We start from the raw sequence: 22,147 nt of genomic DNA on the forward strand, positions 1-22,147 counted from the left end.
CCAAAGTTGTTGGTGGTAGGGAGTTTGATAGATCTGGGTGCTTTAACGATTGGAGAAGTGTGGGATCTTCTTTGCAAACATATTTCCAGGCAGTCTAGCAGAGATCCTTTAATAATGAGATAGGACACTCTCTACAAACTGCCTATACCATGCTATACAGCAGTTGAAGACAGGCATTCGCAAGCGTCGTCGCCGTCTGAGTCTTTCTACGAGCGTGTAATGAGAAGATACCATAGAGTCCTACATAGAGATCTGTGGAAGAGACGTCCGAATTGACCTACCTTGACCTATAATTTATGAGGAGAATCACATTTTTGTACCGCTCACAAAACAAAGAGTATAAGTCCGCCCACCGCTGTCAATCATTCTAATGAACAAATGAAACAAGCTCTGGCATTCTGGCAATGACGTAATCCTAATTATAAATGAGAAAATCACATTGTACATGTAACTGTCTGCTGTACTTCATGTCTTCCAACAAGTGCCGGAGTGTCGCGCCCTGAGTCTAGTAATTGCAATGTCTGTTGGAAAAATTGGCATTAACCCCTGAACACTACCTGCCGATCTAACATTGCCTCTGATTGGTCAATTATGTGATATCTTCAATTAAATCACCAATCAGAATGGAGCTTTGCAAATAATTCACCCCAATTTTTTTATGTGGTGAAATTATTCTAACAATGTTGCTGATTGGTCCAATTGATAATGAAAACTTCTTCTTGGCCAATCGGCAGGTAGTTCTCATGGGGTTAACACCACATTCAATCTGTAAGTATTCTCGAATTGGTAGCCATCGCTGACACCTGTCAAGCTTTACTGCCATGTAGTAGTCCCTCAGACACGTCAACGTACCAGACTCGCCAACTTTGAATTCTCACAGATTATATGTTGCAAGGAGCTGAAGACCAGAACAGAGCTCCCTGTGTTTGCAAACATGCTAGAAATGGAAGGCAAATAATTATCTTTCTGAATTTATCTTCAATCGTAGTAGGAACGTGGTTGATGAAACAATGCAGATAGCTTGGGATATGAAGACAGCGCAAAGATCACGTCTAGAAAGAATAACGATACTCCAACAAGTGGTGGCTGAAGCCGAGTGTGTTGCTGGGTGTGGAGGGGCGTGGTTGGCACAGGCTAAAGATATATTCCTTCCTTCTGTCGCGTCTCTCCTCTTTTGGTATTAGAGGTAGTGCACTTGAATGGACCCGTTCTTATTTGACTGACAGATTGCAGGCTGTCAACATCAATGGTTGTTTGTCATCATTCATTCCACTCCTTTTCGGTGTCCCCCAAGGATCTGTATTAGGACCTCAATTCTTCACTATTTACTCGTCTCCAATAGCTAACATCGCCCGCAAGTATGGATTACAAGTTCACATGTACGCCGACGATACACAGCTTTATTTATCTTTTGATTTAGATCAGGCCTTCTCAACTAGTTTAATTGAAGCGCCAACTGGAAAATTTCTGTGATCATGAAGTGCCAAAATGTTTAAGGGTGCCTGAGGACTTTGTGAGTTAGAGCGGGCGCATAGCGGGTACGGTGTAGTGTTGAAGCTTTATCGGGGGTCCTGGATTTTAAGGTTTTTTAAAGGCCCAGATTGAGTATTTTCACCTCTTTTTTGTTCAAGATTTATGTGAAAAGAATATTAAAATTACCGTGCGCCACTTTGTGCGCCACTTCGACTGACTCCAAGCGCCACAAGTGGCGCGCGCGCGCCGCCAGTTGAGAAGGCCTGATTTAGATAGTGCATCAGATTAATTTTCTTCATGTTCGCAAATTGAATTATGTATCAAGGACATTAAATCGTGGATGACTGTAAATAAATTGAAATTAAATGATGACAAAACTGAACTTCTTATTATCACCTCCAAATATAATCAATCAAAACTTCGCTCTAACTTTCTTCAAATTGATTCTGCCAACATTCAAGCTTCTACTAATACTCGCAATCTAGGAATTATATTTGACAACATTCTCTCAATGGACGACCACATCAAAAATGTGTGCAAATCAACTTATTTTCAGATTAGAAACATAAATGAAATTCGCAAAGTGCTCGATTATGATACTGCTGCAACACTTGTCCACGCTTTAGTCACATCACGTCTTGACAATGGAAATGCTTTATTATATGGAATCACTGAAACGACAACTCAATAAACTTCAACAGGCTCAAAATGCTGCTGCACGCATGCTCACAAGGACTAGAAAATTTGACCATATTTCACCCGTCTTACAACGTCTGCATTGGTTACCAATTCGGTATCGCATTCATTTCAAACTCCTTCTTCTCACCTGGAAAGCGCTCCATGACATGGTACCTTCTTATATCAGTGAACAGAATTTATATATTCCATCACGTAACCTTTGATCATCGGATAAGCATCTTCTTTCAGTTCCACGGACTTCTTCATCATTTGGCGACCGGGCCTTCAATGCTTGTGCACCTGCACTTTGGAACTTGCTTCCTTTAAATCGGCGTATTTGTGATTCACTTGATATTTTCAAAAAGACTTTAAAAACTCATCTGTTTAAGATTGCTTATGACAATTGACTTCTATATGTGACTGTTTTTATAATTGTGTGTTAATTTTTAATTGTTCAATGTTTGCGCCTCGGAATAGGTTGTCTAGATAGATGGCGCATTATAAATGCATTATTATTATTATTATTATATATTAACCAGAAACCACATTCCGAAGGAAGATTTCGGTTGACTTCAATTTTCTCTTTGGTTTTCAGTTCACTGTTTAGAAAATGCACCATACATCCTCAACTTGCTTGACTTTGACTTTTCTGTATCTCCTGGCACACCTTGGCTATTCTCTCCATACCTGCATATAAAATAAAACAAATTAACAAAACTATTAATGCTCTGCATGCTAGCCATAGGCTTCAACATAAAATGTCCCAGCTTTGAGATATTTTTTCTGAACCAATACTAGGCTTGTTTGTATTCATTTTAATGCATTCTTCATGCTGATTCCAAATGTGGTCATGAAAATTTACATTTCTGAAATTTTTGAATTTTTAAAACAAAATTTGAAACATGTCATCTGCATTCGACACCCGTGTGAAGAGAGTTAATATCACACATGTGACATAATTGTTAGGTTTTATTTTTGAGTTTTGTAGACAAAAAACTTGGAAATTTAGAACTCTTTTTAGAAACGTTTTCATTTTGTACCTGTGACTTCAACATCTAAACTTATGAGCAAAGGATTGGAAAAAAAGACATAGGTTAAGACTTAGACGTAGTAAAGGTTTATGTACCATAATTTTCAAGCATTTAAGGGGTACTACACCCTCGATAAATTTGTGTCTATTTTTGCATTTTTCTCAAAAACTAATAACACAGTGGTAACAAAAGTTATGTATATTATAGGGCAAGGAATCAATTACTACACTGGAATTTCAGTGACCCAAGACAAGCGGTTTGTTATTTATGATAAGAAATAAGGTACTGCTAGGATGTACCTCGTTTCCTATCATATATACTGAACCGCTTGTCTTGAGTCACTTAAATTTCAGTGTAGTAATTGGATTCCTTGCTCACTAATATATAAACTGCTCAAATAAAGAACGTCCGCAGTCATGTAACTCGTCCTGCTTCAAAACCTGACCTTGTTATGGCAATTTGATTGATACGGTCGTGTGCAGGATCTTGTTAGCTCTAATTTGATACCAAATTTACTACCAAACACTCAACAGTAACAAGGATTGATACCAGTTTATGGCATTTGGTGCATTTTCAAAAGTTGCAAATCAAAACGATACACACGGTCGAAATTGCTTAGCGTGGCAATGTGGTCAAGCTTGTTTGCCCACGATGAACCCATAATGTCGACTATCCGGTGCGCGCTTTATTCAATTGTTAATTTAAAACGCATGGATTGTTACAGTGCTTTACTGATGAATACTAGGCACGATGCGATCGATATGACCAAGCGGTTGTTTCGGCTATGTTAATGGTCGTATTCTGCCATTCACCTACAGATCCGCGTGCTCCGCTTTTTAATTTGCAACTTTTGAAAATGCACCAAATTTCATATACAGGTATCAATCTCTGTGAATTTAGAGTTTTGGGTACCAAATTTGGTATCAAATTGGAGCTAACAAGATTCTGCACACGACTTTATCAATCAAATTGTCATAACAAAATCAGGTTTTGATGTAGAACGGGTTACAGGACTGCGGACTTTCTTTATTTGAGCAGTTTATAACTTTTGTTACCAGTGTGTTATTATTTTTTGAGGAAAATGCAAAAATAGTCACAAATTTACCACAGGGGTGTAGTACCCCCTTAAAGATTTCAATGTTATACTGGTCCACATTTTGTGACACTTTCTAAGACTTGAGACTCACAAATCAACAACAGGTAATATGCCATTAGCAGGGAAGGATTTAAATTAAAGTTAGCATTTAGTCTGTTTTGCTAACTTTAGTATCAAAATATAATGGACTGCAGGTTACAGTGGGGCTACGATGATTTTCTCTGACCTTTGGCCTTATTTCTAACAATGAATGACTCCACATGAGAACCGGATCTGCATCAAAGCATTTCAATGCGATTTCCTGTGATGTGCATTACACAGCAGTCAAATCCACATCGAGGATAACGATCGCATAGGGAGCATGTTTCTTGTAAGCATAGGGCCAGCACTTTGTCTCGCTTTTTTGCAGGTTTACATGGTCCAATAATCACAAGATGACTGACATGTGGTAACAAAGGAAGCAGTCACTGCAATTTGATTATGTCCCATATGATTGGCCATTCAAGACACCCCTGTGAATATACTATAGCGGCCTTTTCAAAATATAATAGGCCTACCTGTTTGCTTGACTGCATTGACAATTCCCGGGAACAATACACACAGTATATGCATTGGACAAACTTTTTACAATAAGCATGATAAGTGATGAAGTGACCTCTAGATTTATACATCGTTCGTCTCGCACACTGCCAACATTTGATTGAATGGACTGTTGACTACTGCGCCGTGATTACGGTGAAGGACACCGATTCAAATCCTTTGTTTGGAGCCAATCGATAAAAGCATGCAGGGCCTCTATACCCATGTACAGTTTATCCCTTACATAACCTATGTCTTGAATAAGCTGGCAAAGTTATGTAATAATCGGATTAATACTATATAGCAGTAGGTAAAAACAAGTTTTGAATAATCCGCGCTACAAAGTCCCATGCAGTGATCCCAGCGAAAGTGAAAAAACTAGAGCGGTTCTCGGCTTGCGCGGTTCTCGACGCAAAGCGTCGGCCGCAATGCCTCCACATTGACTGAGATGTTGAATGTACCCACCAAGTTTCATGCCCATATGACGGTTTTTAGTAATTTGACCTCAGATGACAATGACTCTAAATGTTGACTGTATACCCACCAAGTTTCATGCCCATACGACAGTTTTAAGTTATTTGACCTCAGATGACCCCTATGTGACCCCAGATGACCCCAAAATGACCTTCAAAAAATTTGGTTCTAAATGTTTAGAGTACCCACCAAGGTTCATGCCCATACGGCGTTTTTTGCTCATTTGACCTCAGATGACCTTGAGTGACCTTGAACCACGAACCAAACCTACTGGAATTTGAAGACCGCCAACGACCATCCCTCCACTAAATTGCATCTCTGTACCCCAAGGTTCATGCCCATACGACGGTTTTTGCTAATTTGACCTCAGATGACCCCTAGATGACCGTGGGTTACCTTGACCCACTAACCAAACCTACTGGAATTTGAAGACCGCCAACGACCATCCCCCCACCAAATTGCATCACTGTACATCTTACCAGTTCCGAGAAATTGCACCTGCAAGCTCGGACGGACAGATGGATGGACGGACGGATGGACGGACGGACAACCAGGAAACATAATACCTCCGGTGGAGGCATAAAAATCAAATTGTTACGTTTATAAATTTTTTAATGAAAAACAAATGGCAAAAAAACAAAACAGGAAAACGACAGTATTGACGGTTGAAGCCCCATTCAAATACATGTAGCTAATTTATATACTGTCAGTACCGGTATATAAATTACAGACTCACGTAAATGCATTATTTTTTGTCTTAGACACACGGCTTTCGGCTGAACCACTGCACTGGCAAGCTATGTTAGCACATCTATGACAATGACGAAAGGTACAAAATCAGCCATACGCCTTTAGATAGCAGAAGACACCAAATTGGTGTTTTATGACCTTTGACATTCTTTTGTGGCGAGTGACATGGTCTTTCAATTCACGCCGAGTGTCCTTGACAGGTTTGACTATGCTTGTGTGGTCATGAAAGAATTCAAATGATAACCTCTGTCCCAATAATCCCAAGCAATTGTCTGAAACTGCTCCTCGGATCATAAGAACTCAGTCCTCAAATGATAGTCATAATAATGTCCAAAATAAAAATTACTGACTATCATTGAAGACTGAGTTCCGCAGTCTAATATCCAAAATCTGAATTTTAATGATTTTTACGATCGTCGGGATGAAAAAAAATTTTTTAAAAATCACTTAATGGGCCTTTAGTTCCCTCCTCTCCTTCCCTGGCAATATAAATCAAAGAAAAATAAAGAAAAAAATTGTTTGAAATTCACGATATAATACAAATTTTATGACAAATAATTAAAATTTGATATTTTCCACATTTTTGATATATAACAGTCCTCGAAGTAAATGATATATTCTTAAACAGTCCCTGGCATACCATACATGTATAGGCTTATGTATAGTAAATTTGTCTGCTTTATCTGTTTTGTGCTGTTTAAGCAAATAGTTAAACATAATTTCCATAAAAATGCTTTTACTGTCAGATATGTCCCCTTTTAATTTTGAGCAGAACAAGTGAGGTAAAGCAAAGAAAATTGGAATATACTACTACTAGCGCCAATGAATGTTATATGATTGTAAAACGGTACACTCCTCTGGGTGTGTGGGGGGGTGTGTGCGTATGTGTGTCCTGCACGCGTATTTTTTTCTGCAACTATAACTGGGGACGCAATACGATACCGGTATGTTATAAGAATCAAACTTACAGAAAGATGGCTCTTGTCAAATCCTACAATTCTGTCAGAGAAAATATGCATATAATTAATAAATATTTTATTTAATGATTTACCATAATTCCAAACATGTCAAACAATATGTCAAATTAAAGCTAATGAAATGCTTTATATATTGGTCAGAGCACATTTTGCAGAATGCATTTAGTATTTTAGTTACATGATTCCAAACATTCTATTCCAATTTTTTGCTATACACACGCATAGGAGCTGTACTTTTAATCAATAATTTCACTCCATTGTCAAAGAACTGTGCTCTCTGTTGGATCATGGAGTGACCAGGTCCTGGAGTGTCATGGTTTTGTAGCAGATGACAGTGCTCATTCAAGCCTGTCAAGGTCAGTTAGTAGCCACTTGCTGAATGGATGGCCATTATCAACTATCAAAGAGATGCCGTGTGCAGCTGCCAATCACAGTAGAGGTTTGATAACATTTTGTTAAAAACCCAAATGTTGTTGACAAAGCTGTGCATGTTGGTACTTAATTGTTTGGATTCTTATGTTGAAATTCCCTTGTATTAGTATTTTTATGTGTAGTGTATATTGTTCATAAATTATATAGCTTTTAAATTTTGGGCATTTTTGCTCTGTTGCACTGTACCATTATGGAATTAGAGCAAATCAATTACCGACACAAGCAGGTATACAGTGTATTATTTTATTTTTATTTCTTATCTCAGGAGCATCTAGCTCACTTGGTAAGGCATCAGAATTTGGTACACGAGCGCTTGAACTTTAAATCGGAAGGTGGTGAGTTCGAGCCTCATCACGGTCACATTAATTTTATATACCAAATATTGTTCGAACTTTTCATATTTGTTTTTCTTTTATTGTTTCTTTTCTTTGACTTTTTTCTTGTTTTATTTAATTTTTCTTTATTTTTCTTTGATTCATATTGCCAGGGTAAGAAGAGGAGGGTACTAACGGCCCATTCAGTGATTTTTTCATCCGGACGATCGTAAAAATCATCAAAATTCAGATTTTGTACTAGACTGCGGAACTCAGTCTTCAAAGATATAGTCGGTAATAATCTTTTGATCATTATATGACTATCATCATTTGACGACTGAGTTCTTATGATACATCATCCGAAGAGCAGTTTCAGACAATTGCTTGGGATTGGTGGGGCAGAGGTTATCTTTTGAATTCTTTCATGACCACTGAAGCAGAGTCAAACCTGTCAAGGACACTCGGCGTGAATTGAACTGACCATGTCACTCGCAACAAAAAGAATTTCAAAGGTCATAAAACATCAATTTGGTATCTTCTGCTAGTGGTTCAGCCGAAAGCCGAGTAGGCCTATTTAAGACAAAAATAATGCATTTACGTGAATCTGTAATTTATATACTGACAATAGGCCTATATATAAATTAGCTACATGTATTTCAATGGGGCTTCAACTTCGTCGATACTGCCGTTTTCTTGGGTTTTTTGCCCATTTTTTTCATTAAAAAAATTTATAAAAGTAACAATTTGATTTTTTTTTCACTTTCGCTGGGATCACTGAATGGGGCTTTGCAACGCGATATATTCAAACCTTGTATTCATCTACTGTTATAGCATTAATCCGATTATTACACAACTTCGCCAGCGTATTCAAGACATCCAATGCAAATAATCACCTAGATTATGACGTATCATACTGTAAATATGGCGGAGTACTCAAATTCATTCAACAAAACCATGATTACAAGCTATTGCAATCTACCGCGACAGCTCGTCACACACACATAACAAATGCACTATACGATCAAATAGGTTGACGACAACGCTTGATTGAATGCACTGCATTGCGCCATGATTACGGTGAAGGACACCGGTTCAAATCCTTTGTATGGAGCCAATCAATAATTTCACGCACATCCTCTATTATTGCCCAATTATTGCCCTGGATGATTGCACACTGTAAAAGAGCTATTGTTATAATGTTTGATGAAATCGTGTTTAACTATTTGCTTAAGAACGTCACAATACAGATAAAGCAGACAGATTTACTACATGTGGTACATGTATATACATATAGGGAATGTGTGTGAGTATTACCTAATTATAATAGGCGCGTATCCAAAAATGAATTCACGCCCCTTTCAAATGTCGAGCCAAAGTGCAGGCCCTATGTGTGTTGGGGTGATAGTGCATGTAGAGCGATCATGGCACGATGCTGTGTGCGTGTAGAGCGCTCATGATGTGATGCCGTCTGCTCACACACAAAAGATCATCACATTGAAATGCATCCCAGGAATGCGTTTCATCAGGGTTCTCGCACCTTGAAGCCTTTAAAATTCAAGGAGTTTCAAAGTCCAAAAGCATGATTTTCAAGGACTCACCACAACACAAAAAGCTGCGTATTAAGTGACAGCTCCTCTCCAAATTTTGTCAAAATTATACTTTAGGTAACATTCTAATTTTTAAGGACTTTCAAGGACCTTGTGCAAATTTCCAGGACTTTCAAGGTGTTTCCAAATTCAAGGACCACAGTGTAGTGTCTTACACCCTCTGATATTAATGTATCAGGATGTCAACCTTATGTATCTAACTTAATCTAAGATAGTATGTCAACCCTGTGTGAAACGGCACTCAAGAATAAGAACATGTCTCTGAGTCACAACATCATATTTGTGTGTCTGATTAACTACATTATATTGGCGACGAGAGAACGGATTCCAGATAACAAATATTAACAATGGCAACTTTCAATATTCCAGCACCTGCACAGCTGGATATGACAGCAACTAACCTTGCCGTAAGTTGGCTAAAATTCAAACAACGCTATGAAAACTTTGCACTTGCCACTGGTTGTATCAGCCAGCCAGATGAAACACAAGTAGCTACACTTCTTTCAGTAATTGGACAGGAAGCAGTAGACACTTATAATACATTTACATGGGCCACCGTCGGTGATGACAAGAAGATTGCCCCAGTATTAGCTAAATTTGAAGCGTTCTGCTCACCGAAGAAGAACGTAGTGTACGAGCGTTACATATTCAACTCGCGAATGCGCAAGGAAGGTGAGTCCATCGACTCATTTGCCACAAATCTTAAACTGTTATCTGACACTTGTGAGTTTGGTGCACTGAAGGAATCCCTGATCATGGATAGAATCATCCTTGTTGGGTTACGTGATACGCGTATGAAGCAACGTCTAATACATTGACAAATTAACACTTGAAAAAGCCGTCAATCAGATTAGATCAGCAGAAACCGCTGCTGCACAGGTTAAGCAAATAGATACGCCCAAACCGGAGCACGTCAAAGCAGTGCGACACAAAATCAAGCCCAAGCACAAGCCACAGTCAAACCCACAAACGCAACGACCCAAGTCAAAGCCACCCGCCAGTTGTTACTTGTGTGGAGGTCAGTACCCACACACTGGTGATTGCCCAGCTAAAGGGAAAAAATGCAACTTTTGCGGTAAGATGAATCATTACGCTAAAGTATGTAAACAAGCAAAGAAACAGCCAAACAATCGTGCTGCAGCTATTAGCAGTAACAAGTCAGACTCTGAAGAAGACTACGCGTTTAGAATTACGTCTACTGAAGATAAACAACCTAGAGTAAACATACAAACACAAGGATCAACACTGAATGTAATGATAGACACTGGTACAGGTAAAAACATCATGAGCACAGAAACATTCAAGAACTTGAAAATCAGACCACAGCTAGAAAAAAGTCATGATGACAGACCACTTTATGGTTATGGTGGCAAGGCACCACTAGATGTTGTTGGCAGTTTTACATCACAGACAGCATACAATGATGTGGAGATTGCGACAACTTGGTATGTCATAAAAGGTGACAGAGGAACGGACTCTCTGTTAAGCTTCAGCAGTTCAAAGGAACTCGGTCTTGTTGCAATAACCTACAGTATTGCCAGTAGTCTTAGTGAAGATGTGTTGCATAAATATGATGATAGATTCACCGGTATTGGTCAACTGAAGGATGCAAAATGCACTTTGCACATCGATACCAGTATACAGCCAGTCGCACAGCCAAGATCGACGCATACCGCTTTCACTTAAGACAGAAAGTAGCCGCTGAGTTGCAACGACTCCAAGACCTTGACATTATTGAACCTGCTGAGGCTCAACCAACACCGTGGATCTCCCCATTAACAATCGTCCACAAAGCCCAAAAAGCCTGATGAGATACGCATCTGTATTGATATGAGATCCGCTAACAAAGCGATACAGCGAGAGAGACATGTGACACCAACAATTGATGACATCGTCACACAAGTCAATGGCGCTGTTATGTTCTCAAAGCTTGACTTAAACTCAGGCTATCATCAAGTGGAGTTGGCACCTGAATCAAGATACATCACAACATTCTCCAGTCATGTTGGTTTGTTCCGCTACAAACGCTTGAACTTTGGAGTTAGTTCAGCTGCTGAACAATTTCAGAACTTAATACAATCTGCGTTAGGAGGACTCAACGAGTCCTGAACATAAGCGATGACATTCTTGTGTTCGGACACACAGAAGAGGAGCATGCTGCTAATCTTGAAGCTTGCTTTGAACGTCTCCGCACAAAGAACTTGACACTCAACCGCGGCAAATGTGAACTGTTCCAGCGACGAATTGAATTCTTCAGTCATGTGTTTACAGACACAGGAATACAGCCAGATCCAAAGAAAGTATCTGCAATAACCAACGCTGCTGCACCTCAGAGCAAAGAGGAAGTCCACAGTCTTCTCGGTATGGTGAACTACTGCGCACGCTTCATTCCAGATCTTGCAACGCTAACTGAGCCACTGCGCCAACTCATTAAAGACAACACTATCTGGACATGGACTGATACGCACCAGAACGCACTTCAGCAAATCAAGGACAAGCTAACTGCAGCAGAAACAATGTCATACTTTGATCCACAAAAGTCAACGGAAGTTATTGTGGATGCAAGCCCGTTGGACTTGGAGCCATTCTAGTCCAGCACAGCATGACAGATCAGTCATTGTATGTTGTAGCGTATGCAAGCAGATCGCTAACTCCTACAGAACAACGCTATTCGCAAAATTGAACGCGAGGCACTTGCGGTAACTTGGGGTATTCGACACTTTCGTCTATTTCTCTATGGAAGCACGTTTCAAGTCATCACAGATCATAAACCATTGCTCACTTTGTTCAACAATCCAGCAGCAAAGCCACCGCTACGCATAGAGCACTGGTTGATGAAAATTCAGGAATACAGCTACCAGCTACTGTACAAGCCAGGCAAGAACAATCCCGCTGACTTCCTATCAAGACACCCACTTCCAGAAAGTATACATAAGACATCAGCAGAAGACTATGTCAATATGGTATCCCTCAATGCAGTTCCCAAGTCCATATCGCTAGAAGAGATACAGAACAACACTAAAGCAGATAAGCTACTGCAACTGTGCATGACTGCAGTTACGACTGGTAATTGGCATCATGCGCGCACACAAGTACCACCAGATCAGATCCAAGAGTTTGAAAGCATTCACAAACTGCGCAATGATCTGACTGTTGACACGGAACATGGCATACTCTTACGCGATCATCGCATTGTGCTACCACGCGAACTTCGTCAACGCATCAACATTGCACATGAAGGCCATCAAGGCATTGTAAAAACTAAACAACTTTTGCGTGAAAAAGTGTGGTTCCCCGGCATTGACAATATGGTTGAAACCACAGTAGAAAAGTGCCTTCCCTGTCAAGTTACTACACCTGCGAAAGCTGTACATGAACCGCTCAAAATGACTGAACTCCCTGACTCCCCATGGACACATGTCAGTATCGACTTCAAAGATCTTCCATCTGGAGATTACCTTCTCGTTGTCATCGATGACTACAGTAGATATCCAGAGGTGGACATTGTAAGTTCCACCAGCGCAAGATCAGTCATTCCAAAGCTAGACAGAATTTTTGCCACCTTCGGTAGTCCGCAAGTTGTTCGCACAGACAACGGTCCACCGTTTAACAGTGCAGACTTCGCAGCATTCGCCGACTACATCGGATTCAAGCATCGTAAAATCACTCCCCTCTGGCCCCAAGCCAACGGTGAGGTTGAAAGAATGATGAGGAATCTCAAGAAACTGTACAGAACAGCGATAGAAGAGAACCGCCCTTGGAAGCAAGCACTATACGCTTACCTTCGCAATTACCGTGCTACGCCTCACAGTACAACAGGTGTCCCCCCAGCGACCCTTCTCTTCCAACACAACTATCGCACACGCTTACCAGAGACTATAACTGTAAAGCAATCTGCACTTGACAAAAGTGTCATACACAAAGATAAGAAAGAGAAACAACGCATGAAACGCAATGCCGAAAAACACAAGACATTCAGAAAGACTAAATTCCAAATTGGAGATGTTGTCCTAGTCAAACGCACAGGCATCATTCCCAATGCAGTCAGTCCATATCACAGTGAACCAGCTCAGATCACTATGATAAATGGCTGTATGATCACAGCAAGCAGAAATGGTGCAACAGTCACACGCAATGCATCATTCTTCAAACGTCTTAAGCATCATAGCAATGACTCTGTGTCCCAATCAGACTTTGACCCTGATCCCTATGATGATCTCCCTGAAGATGACCAGCAACAGCCACCAGCAAATCCTCCAGTACCAGCGCAGGTACCAGCTCGACGAAACCCAATGAGAAATCGTCAGCGCCCAGCTCATCTGCAAGATTTTGTGCTAGGATAATTTGACTGAAAAAACTACAAATAGTACATGTGTTTTTGTATGTCTATTTCACATGCATGTACTTATGAAACCACACAAAAGTTATGTGGAATGTTTAGTGAAATTTTGGACACTTTTTCCCACAATAATCACATGTATTTCTGTGAGCCAATTGATTTCAAAACAAATTTTGAAAATTGTGTCACCAAATTTTAAGTGAACATTAGTGCAAAGAAGCACCAGCTATTTAATTACTGTGTTGGACACATGTAAAATCACATTGACCACGTGAAAACAATATAATTTTGTTGTATTGATCAGTCACATTTCAACTACATGTAAATTTTCAGTACCACCTGGACTACACAATGTACATGTAAACCGCAATGTACAATGTACTCTGTATGTAAAACTCCCTACATGTATGTTCATGTGTGTAATCAAAGTGCACAATACCTGGCCACAGCATGTAATTTTAAAGACTGAAAGTTAAAAAGACTTTAACTTGTTGAATTGGTAAACTATGTAACACCATTGTACATGTGTTAAAGTGTTTGACTTTATGAAACTGTTGAACAGTTTTCCGAGTTTAAGAAAGAAACAGACTTTCAAGTTGTTACAAGAACACTCAAAATACTGTTGTTTTGAACAAAAAAACAAAACAAAACAAAGATGAACAGTAAAGATGCAGTGAGTTTACACAACACTTAAAAAAGGTTGAAAGAGAGACTATTGATAAAGAACAATGGCAAACTGAACATTTATCTGATTGAGTTAATTGAAACTGGAAAACCACCAGTATTCATTTTCTTCTGATCAAGGTTGAAATATGCCAACCTGTAATTGAGTTGAACCTAATTTGCAAACTATAAAAGTTTGGATATTACATTTTGCATCAGATCATATTTAAGGGTAAATGATCTCTCTAAAAAGATGGGAGAGATGTAGTGTCTTACACCCTCTGATATTAATGTATCAGGATGTCAACCTTATGTATCTAACTTAATCTAAGATAGTATGTCAACCCTGTGTGAAACGGCACTCAAGAATAAGAACATGTCTCTGAGTCACAACATCATATTTGTGTGTCTGATTAACTACATTATACACAGGAACCCTGGTTTCCATGAGGATCCCACCTCTTGTGTTATCCCATTTAATAGGCAAAGAATTTTGCACAGATATTCCTGCATGTCCTTTTATCATCCACATTGTTTGCTTTACTTCTCCATGAATGTTAGCATATCCAGATTCCCAGTAACTTACCTACTCTGACAACATCTCTTTCCCTTGAGAAAACAATTCGAAACCATCCAACCTCTGTGCCACAGAAACCAACAGACGGTCTGACATATATTTTATTTTGTTTGAATTTTTCATACAATTCGTGTTCTGCTTCTGCAGTCGTAGTGGAAAGATACTACAAATGTAAAGTAAAAACATAAATTAATTTAGTGCTCTAGGATTTTTGGTCGTAGTTGGGGTTTTGAAAAGATAAAAGAATTTACATGAAAATGACAGGATGCATTTCTGTCACATATTTAAAATTAAATTCACAGTGTTCACTCCTGATTAGACTGAAGGCAAAAATATTATGTTTCAAAGCTGCTACACATGTTCCTTTTATGGTGTGCATTTGTCTTGAAGAAATTTATTTTCCCCCCATTTTATTGATTTTTATTGGTAAAAATGTGTTTAAACATTTTGTTGCAAGAATTGTGAGAATATTTTAACTATGTATATAAGAATTTTAAATAAAACATCTTTCAGTTCTTAAATTTCATAGGGTCAATGAGATAAATATACGCTTTGCACTGATCCCAAATTCAACATGTTGATCAGACCATCGACCTTTAAAATGTGTGTCACAGTGTGTGTGAGCATGCGGGGGGAGGGGATGGCAATAGGGAAGGGAAATAGTTGTGACTGGGTGCAAATGACACCACTGCTTCCAATTCCCAGAGATCTGGATGGATGTAAGCCTGGAGATGTAACATTCATGCATCATCATACATATCTACTGCTATATCATTATCATTTTCTGTTTAGAATGCACTCGGGATCGCATTTGTAAAAAGGCCCAAAAACAAACTAGTAGTAATTTCTAGTTATGCTTACATTTCAAAGTAATAAAATTTACATCTTATCAATCCAGAGACAAAAGTCTAGTTACCTACACTCTTATTTTACTTAAATTGGTCTGCAAATTTATTTTGTGGCCACAAATATCCCAAAAATAAAAAATATGCAAATTTTGACCTATTTCGTTAAATATTTTGAAAAATAAATAAAATTTGAAAAAGTAGTAAGTAGATTTTTGGCTCTAGAACAAAAAAGTTATAGTGAAAATAAAGTTTAAAAATTTCCCCTCAAAACGACCCTGTGTGCATCCTTAATTGGAGTAGTTGTTTTACCTTAGATAGATTAGCCCATACATACAAACCAGCTGGTCTGTGTAGGTATGGTATCCCTAACTCCTTGAGTTTATCTGTCACTATCTTGTGGGACTCCCTAAGTCGTTGGTGATAAGTTGGAAAGTAGATCTTGTTGAGAAAATCTGTAATGGCACAAAAACATGATATGCTATAGTCTATATATCTACCTCAAGTCACCGGTACTAGCTTTGAAGTTCAGCATGTGCTGCTTTGGCTTAGCGTGGTTTCTTGCGTGTACATATGTGGCAAGTAAAAGTATGTACACACACCAAGTAACGCTAAGCTAACGCAGAACACGCTGAACTTCAAACTAGTGCCGAAGACTCGAGGTAGATATATAAACTATAGATGGTTTCATCAGAAGATGCAATCACATTACAGATTTGAAGAGCATTTTTTTTTCAAATCTCCACCGCACTATCACAATCAGAGAATATCATCTTGTATATAGATTGTACAAAAAAAGATGGCGGCGTGATCACACATCTTCATCACGGCTCCGTCAAAAAATACCATCATTCATAGCATTACACGGCAGATTTGATTATAATGTGTGTTTAGTTATTATTGTGTGATGCCTTTGTAACCAGAATGCCTCATAATAAAGATAGAAAAGGTAGCAAAACCCGGAATATGAGCAAGCAAGAGAAGGCAAAATCTTCAACTGATGACACCGCTGTTAGTATGGCGTTGAATTCGGCAGACTTACCCGTATTTGTAACAAGCGAACTTGCTGCATCGGCAGTGCTTACCACACCATCACCTGTTGGTGATGCCACCACTTTGAAACAGCTACAAAGCCATGTACAGAGCTCCATCAGTGACTTTCAGAAACAAGTCCAGAAAACCTTGGATGCACTGTTTAAAGGTATGAAAAAGCTTGAAACTGAACTTAATAAATCCATTCAGTTCCAAAGTTCTCGCATCGACAGTCTAGAGTCTCAGGTAGGCCCCCTTAAAGCAGAAAATAAACATCTAAGGGATGAAGTCAACAATTTGAAACAGCAGGTGAAGTTACATGAAGTCCTGATTAATAAGCAGGAGAGATTCTCCAGAAGGAACAATTTCAGAATAGTTGGGGTTCCAGCAACGCAGGATGAGGATTGCATCGCGATAGCCGATTCCATTCTAGCTATGCACTTTCAAATGGACAATACCACCATAGAGCGAGCCCATAGAGACGGGCATGGCAGCAATAACAAGCTGTCTCACATTCTAGTAAAGGTGCTATCTTATCGCGTTAAGATCAGAGTCATGCAGAACGCAAAATCATCATTAAAGCATCAGAACTGTTATATTGTTGATGACTTAACAAGAGCGGATCTACTGGAAAAACGAAGATGGGCTACACAGGTGAAAGAACTATACAACAACAGTGTAAAGCTCAGTTTCTATGCCAGCAATTGGCGAAAAAATGGAAAAAAACCATACCAGTTCAGTAGAGCAGTAAATCACGCGGAGAGCAACACATCGGCACCCGCGTCAAACGTGAGTTCACAGTAATAACAACATTCAGTGTGATTGAATAACATTATATTTTCTTTAACATTGTTATAATTTTTGGCAATTCGGCACTGCACTGATCACTGCTGTTGACCGCATTCTGTTAATATTGTTTTGATCATTATACTTTGATCTATGTAAGTTTTATCATGGTTATTTATACAGTTTGATGACTTTGTATCTTCACTATACAATGTATTTTGTTAATTTTTGTTGGTTTGAGTATTAATTTTTGAGTTTGAAGCATGTGAGATCCAAATTTTTTCACTTTCTGTGACTTCATAACACAAGTTCAGTTTACTACGTGTGTCAATGTCCATCCTCCTCTGCTTGAACTTGAAATTGAAGTAGCAGATAGTGTTCTGCAGGCGACTACAAGCTTTCTCTAACCGTTGCAATCTTGACTTGAGCATGCCAAACAATTTTGTTGGGCTGCAGCATCCCTTCAGTATTTTGCAAGAGGTACAGACTGGTTTCCTCTTCCCATGTGGTGGAATATAAAGGGCATATTCTTTCACAGGCTCATTGTATGTAAAACGCAGTATATGGCTGATAAATTTGAGTTGATGAATCTTGACTCTGGCAACCAGTGGAGTGGTGTTGGTCAGATTGAAGATTGTTTCATTTGGAATCCGATCCACATGCTTAATGTTTAACATGACTCTGTAGCAAGATGTTGCAAAGGCATTGATCTTGTTTTGCATGTCCTTGGCAAAAGGTTGAACTTGCTGTTTTAGTTCCATTAAGATGACACATTTGATTATAATTACATGCTAAAGCATTTCCACTCTGATGTGGCAGTGAAGTCAGTGCGCATTTCATTGGGCGCAACTACAAATCACTAGTGTTTGCTCAAGATACCACATAGTCTTTGTCAAAGACTACTCACGATTGAGGGGGACACGAGCTGCAAACCTTGATGCCCTACGAATAGCAAGCAGAGCGAGTAGCGAGCATAACAAATTATATGTGCTCAGTATTTCATGGTTTCCGAGATTGTGTGGTTACCAAAAGTTTATCTCCCTATGGATAATATAGGTGCACGGTCTGCAGCACAGATGCCACATAGGTGCGCGCGAGAAACAGCTGCCTCAATGCTTTGACGTCAATGTCACACCAGGGTGAAAAATGCTTTAGCATAGTAGAGTACCAGGAACCCAACAAGAAAGATTCATACCTTTATCTTGTAACATAAGTTTGAGGCTGTGTTGTACTAAGGCAGCACATTGATGGAAAGTAGCTAAATGAGTGAGGGCTTCTATATAGCTTGGGTTCCAGGTGTAGATCATAGCAGCACGCATGCCGGACATGCCAAAATCCTACGAAAGAAAGAAAAAGGGAACCAAAACCAAAAATTAATATAATTTTCCTATAACTACAAAGCAGAGAAGATAAAAACTTGCATATAGCTGTACTATTGATAAACCCTGCTGTCTTTAATTATTCCGTTTTAAAAATATCTCCAGATTAGGAGAATAAGCATTGGAATGAGTATTTCTGGAAACTAATAAACATACTTTCAATTGTGTTACATTTGTAACTGCACTCATAGGTCTGCAAAGTAGAAGATGTTTCAAAGATTTGCCTGGCAACTGTCAATCAAACATACTGTCAAGTCTGTTCCACTACTGAAGCCATATGTCAATGTGCAAGCATTGTCATCTTCACATGCACCCAAATCTTAGGTTATAAATCTTCTCAAAGCTGAACAAAGTGACTTCACCATTTGTATAGGCAGTATAATTAGTGTCATTGTCCCGGTTTTCACAGTGAACTGATGGAATCCTGTTACATTGTTGAGCTCCAGGTATAAACCATGGCATGGCACCTTACACACACGATATGCCAAAATCCTATAATGAAATAAGAAAATTGAACCATATGGCTCATGTGAATTTATGGATGGAGAAAGTGAGGTTGGAACTAATAAAATGAGATTACATTTCTGCTATATCTATTTGCAGGTCCAAGTTAGATGATAATCTAGAAAAAAGGTTGCAACAGTGAAGATGAAAATCATCACCATTTGATGATGACGATGATGTGAAAGAAGTCAGGAACTGTCGTAATTTTCAGAACATGGACCAGACATGGCTGAACAATGATCTTGTATGCAAATTTAAAATGCTTGTTTCTGAATCTAATAATATTGACCTAGTCACTACCAAATACAATGAGATCATTACAGATGCTCTTGATACACATGCTCCCAATACTAGGAAAGTTTGTAGAGCCAGAGTTAGACAACTGTGGTATACCCAAGACATTCACAAAGCTTGTCGTGAAAGATGAAGGCTTGAAAGAAGATGGAGAAAAAACAAGTCTGAGGCTCACCGCGAGTTGTATATTGCTAAAACAATGTTGTTAACTCAATGATTGAAAATGCTAAAATAACTTACTACAAATCTGAGTTTGAAAACGCAGATAGCAAATCTATTTTTAAGCTGGTAAAAGGTCTCCTAAATAGCAGTAAAAAGGTTCTGCCAGACCATAGCTCCGTAAAGGAGCTCTCTGATGAGTTTGCCCATTTTTTCTCTGAAAAAGTTGCTAATATCCATAGAGAATTGAAGATTGAACAGAGTAGAATTAAGAATGTTGTTGATGTATCATATGATAATACTGTTTCTTGCAATCTTGCACATTATGATCCTGCTAACGAAGATGATGTTGTTGATCTTATCAATAAGTCTACTAACAAAAGTAGTCTCTTGGATCCAATACCCACTTGGTATATCAAGCAAAATATGTCTGTTTTTGTACCTGTAATCCACCGTATTATTAATGTTTATCTTACCACAGGGGTATTTCCAGACGCACTCAAGCAAGCTATTGTTAACCCATTGATCAAGAAGCAATCTCTAGATCCAAATGTTATGAAAAACTATCGTCCTGTCGCAAATATTCCAATATTTCAAAACTGATTGAGAAATATGTTTTCAGATGCATCAATGCTCATATTGATAAGTACAATCTTGGTTAAGAATACCAGTCGGCCTATCGCTCACTGCATAGTACAGATACAGCGCTTCTCCACGTTGAGACTAACATCATGCAGTACCTTTACAACCAGCAAGCTGTGTTTTTGGTATTACTAGATCTGTCAGCTGCATTTGACATGGTAGAGCATAGTGTTTTGGTTCATCGTATGGCTAACGAAATCGGCCTAAGCGGAACTGCACTAGACTGGTACAAGTCATATTTTACTAACAGAACCACCAAAGTTTGTATCAATGATACTTTTTCTGATCTTCATCAGATGTACTATGGCCTTCCACAGGGTTCCATCGTTGGTCCAGCATCTTTCAGAATGTACATCATCCCGGTTGGTCGTATTATCAGGAAGCATCAAATCCATTACCATATGTACGCCGACGACATTCAGCTGTTTTTGAATTTCAATCCTTCTGATCCGAATTCCATTCAAAGTGCTCTGTCAAGACTCTCAACCTGCATTAGCGAAATAAAACTGTGGATGACTAACAACATGTTGATGCTGAACGATAACAAAACGGAGTTTTTTATCGCTGTTTCACCACACAATAGGCGCAAGTTACCATCTAATATCCGTCTTCAAATTGATAACAATGTTATCATTCCCTCTGACACTGTTCGCAATCTGGGTGTCCTGTTTGATGGTCAGCTTTCCATGTCAACCTACGTTACAAGCTTGTGTAGTAATGTCACTTACCATCTTCGTAACATAACACGTATACGCCGGTTCTTAGACAGAGACACATACCACCACATTGTTAGGTCATTAATTCTTTTTCGTCTCGACTATGCCAATGCAGTTCTACTTGGAGCAAACGCAACTGACATCGCAAGACTTCAGAGACTGCAAAATTGGGCGGCAAAAATAATTTTCTGTGCAAAGAAGCGTGATCATGCAACACCATTCATCAAAGAGCTCCATTGGCTTACTATCAAGAACAGAATAACATTCAAAATCCTTGTCATTGTTTTCAGTGCCTAAATGGCTTTGCTCCATCATACCTTGCCTGCAACTTGTCTCTGTACACACCTGCACGAACTGGTTTACAATCTTCTACTGACACTACTAGATTCGCTGAACAAACTTTCACACCTCGCGCTCTTCAATCATTTGCATGTTGCTCCCAGGTTGTGGAACACTTTACCACCTGCTCTGCGTTCTGTGCCATCACTTCAAATGTTTAAGAAAGGACTTAAAACACACCTTTTCACACAATGATTTTCTTTTGTTTCATATTATTTTGCTTGCTTTTATATTGTTTGTTATTTATTATATAGTGTATCATCACACACGCTGTGATCTCTATGAAACAGCGTGTCATAAATACTGTGTAGGGGTGTATGTATGTATGTATGTAAGATGAAGTTTATGTTTTATAGGTCTCAATCCTACATCCAACTGGGCTGCTTGACTAAACAAGACAAAACAACAAAGCAAATGAAAAAATGGTACAATACAATAAAAACAACAAATACAGGGTGTCC

The 22,147-nt window shown here is 38.9% G+C and overlaps 1 protein-coding gene across 1 annotated transcript in view; it reads right to left on the reverse strand.

The window, feature by feature from the left end:
* Positions 1-2,374: 2,374 nt before the first annotated feature.
* The window catches only part of LOC140168146 (1-aminocyclopropane-1-carboxylate synthase-like protein 1), a 39,836-nt gene continuing 20,063 nt past the window's right edge, over positions 2,375-22,147 (reverse strand). The window contains exons 10-13 of the mRNA XM_072191460.1: positions 18,849-18,990; positions 16,148-16,290; positions 15,000-15,153; positions 2,375-2,838 (exon numbers count right to left, since the gene is read on the reverse strand). Coding sequence (XP_072047561.1) covers positions 2,777-2,838; positions 15,000-15,153; positions 16,148-16,290; positions 18,849-18,990 — 501 coding nt within the window. The 3' untranslated portion in view covers positions 2,375-2,776. The remainder of the gene's footprint in view (positions 2,839-14,999; positions 15,154-16,147; positions 16,291-18,848; positions 18,991-22,147) is intronic.

Source organism: Amphiura filiformis, chromosome 13, assembly GCF_039555335.1.
Source record: "Amphiura filiformis chromosome 13, Afil_fr2py, whole genome shotgun sequence".
Lineage (NCBI taxonomy): Eukaryota > Metazoa > Echinodermata > Ophiuroidea > Amphilepidida > Amphiuridae > Amphiura > Amphiura filiformis.